General features: G+C 34.1%; 1 protein-coding gene and 1 long non-coding RNA gene across 2 annotated transcripts in view; both read left to right on the top strand.

The window, feature by feature from the left end:
* Window positions 1–929, top strand: part of LOC138963664 (carbonic anhydrase-related protein 10-like) — a 91860-nt gene extending 90931 nt beyond the window's left edge. Inside the window, exon 11 of the mRNA XM_070335511.1 lies at window positions 441–929. Coding sequence (XP_070191612.1) covers window positions 441–463 — 23 coding nt within the window. The 3' untranslated portion in view covers window positions 464–929. The remainder of the gene's footprint in view (window positions 1–440) is intronic.
* Window positions 1–2997, top strand: part of LOC138964297 (uncharacterized) — a 300694-nt gene that overhangs the window by 220850 nt on the left and 76847 nt on the right. The window lies entirely within an intron of this gene.

Here is a 2997-nt window from a genome sequence, read left to right on the forward strand (position 1 = left end):
TCTCTCTCTCTCTCTCTCTCTCTTGTCTGATCTCCTTCCAACTCTCTCTCTTTCTCACATCTCCTTATTATCTCTATATTTGCTCATACTAACACATTCTCACACATGGCACACACTCACATATAAACACGCACGCATACACACACACACAAACACATACACACACACGCGCGCAAATTCGACAATGCTACTTTCCAGGGTCTTTTCCCCTTTGTGTATTTAGTGTGTGATTTAGTGTTTGTGTGTATATATCTCTGTCTGTCTGTCTGTCTGTCTGTGTCTATGTCTATGTTTGTGTGTTTCTGTGTCACTGTGTTTGTTTGCATATACGTGCGCGCGTGTGTGTGTCTGTGTCGCACTGCCTGTGTATGTGTCTGCAAATGTTAGTTTAGATTATAAGTCGAAGGATACTCGATCTATTTTTGTTCTGTCTGTTTCAGTGAATCCATCGCTGACGGTATAGCTACCAGGAACCACATCTGCACAAAAATGACGCTCATTTTGACCAAATATGGCGATTTCATTTTACATTATAAGAACATATTATTTAGCAAAAAGCGTTATCAAATGTAGGAATCTCCTTGCGTTTCTGAAGGACCGTGCCTATTCCTATACCATCTACTGCATTATAAAAGAGATTTTGATTGTCTTAGATTTTTTTTATTGATTTTTTTTAACTCTGATTTTTTTTAATGTATTAATTTTTCTGCTTGCATTCTTTCATTATATCTTCCTTTATGTGGACTGTAATTGATCGATATTTACTAGCTTTGTCGCAAATTCTAAGAAAAACTCAACTTCTTCTTTTTCTGCGTTCATGGGCTGAAACTCCCACGTGCACTCATGTTTTTGCACGAGTGTGTTTTTACGTGTGTGACTGTTTTAACCCCGCCATTCAGGCAGCCATACGCCGCTCCGGGGGTGGGGGGGGGGGGGGGGAGCTAAGCAAAATTCATGTCTCAAGACATAAAGACAATCGTGTTTGATTGATACTACATACTGTAGTTATTTCATGAATCTGCTCTGTGAAGGTGCTAAGAATCATGAACTGTATAATTCAGCGTATTCGGCTCGTCTTATTATATTTCGGCGAATGAATCATCAATGAATGTGCACAAAATGAGACAACTACTGATTGTATATGCTGCATATTGGTGAGGAAGCGATTTAGTTTCAAAACTGAAGTGCTTGCTTCGTTTTAGGCAATTGTGTGTTAAAGAAATGTTGTTTGTTGCTGAAAATGTTGTAAGTATGATAAATGTGTGTACCTGTTGGTCTATTTGGGGCTGTTGTGATACATTTTATTTTTGTACAAAAAATATAAGAAAATAAAAAATAAAAAGTAACAAAGCAAAATAAAAACAGCAACTGTTAAAATACACACGATGGAATTCATGTTATTGTTTCTATACTTGTATACCCGCTGACACAGCCTTCAAGTATGGGTGTGTGCGTGTGAATGTGTGTCAGTGTGTGTGTTTGAGTACGTGTATGTGGGTGTGTTTGCGCACATGTTGCCTTCGTTATTTTTCATCGTTTATTTCTGTCTGTACTGAAAAGAGAAACTTAATAAACTTAACAATACAGACACAAAAAAGTCACACACAAATTTAAATATATATATTTTTTTTTATAAGGTTGAATCCGGAGTTTTCTTTCGAACAGGAATGAATAGAATCTATTTTCAGAAATGAAAAAAAAGACTGGCTTCTGTCAAGAGCGCAAGATGTTTTTGCAGAAACGAAGAAACTTGGAATGCGTTCCAAGGGGCAAAACTCTAGAGCTTGCTCCTTCTATAGCATACATCAGGGGCGACTATTATGGCAATCCGAATGGTGCAAAAGTCCCTTTTAGCTCTTGATGTCTAAATAACACATTATTTAGCTAAATAACGCGTTATTTAGCTAAACAATGCTTTATTTAGCTATATCATGCATTATTTAGCTAAATAATGCATTGTTTAAATTAAACAATGCATTATTTACAGATACAGAAAAAAGAGAGCCCAGAGCACTAAATAATGCATTGTTTAGCATAAATAAGAGATTGTGTTTGTAAATAACTCATTATTTATAAATAATTACGCGTTTTCTCTAAACAATATATTATATGTAAATAAAGTGTTATTTAAATAAATAAAATATTATTTATCTAAATAAAATATTATTTATCTAAATAAAATATTATTTAGATAAATAAAATATTATATGTAAATAAAATATTATTTATCTAAATAAAATATTATTTATCTAAATAAAATATTATTTAGATAAATAATTTATTATTTAGATAAATAATTTATTATTTAGATAAATAATTTATTATTTAGATAAATAATTTATTATTTAGATAAATAATTTATTATTTACTGTTTTTGCCTTGAAATAGTATTATTACACTAAATAATGCTTTATATAGCTATATAATAGGTTTCCGCTATATAATTCATGATTTGGTAAATAATACATTATATACCGTAAATAAAATATTATATACCGTAAACAATTCATTGTTTAGCGCATCGCGAAGCCGTTTTTTCTCTTGTTGTTTTTTTCCACGTGTTTCCGTGGATCCACGAGAGCTCTGTTGATTCTCAAACTGACCAATCAGACAACTAGCATCTGTACACTAATTAAAGTCCCATTGTTGAGTGTGACGAAAACTCGTCTTGCATGGTCCAATCTTGCATGGTCCAATCTTACATGGTCCAACCTTACATGGTCCAACCTTACATGGTCCAACCTTACATGGTCCAACCTTGCATGGTCCAACCTTACATGGTCCAACCTTACATGGTCCAACCTTACATGGTCCAATCTTACATGGTCCAACCTTACATGGTCCAACCTTACATGGTCCAATCTTACATGGTCCAATCTTACATGGTCCAACCTTACATGGTTCAACCTTACATGGTCCAATCTTACATGGTCCAATCTTGCATGGTCCAATCTTACATGGTCCAACCTTGCATGGTCCAACCCTGCATGGTCCAAT

Source organism: Littorina saxatilis, linkage group LG4 (assembly GCF_037325665.1).
Source record: "Littorina saxatilis isolate snail1 linkage group LG4, US_GU_Lsax_2.0, whole genome shotgun sequence".
Taxonomy (NCBI): Eukaryota; Metazoa; Mollusca; class Gastropoda; order Littorinimorpha; family Littorinidae; genus Littorina; species Littorina saxatilis.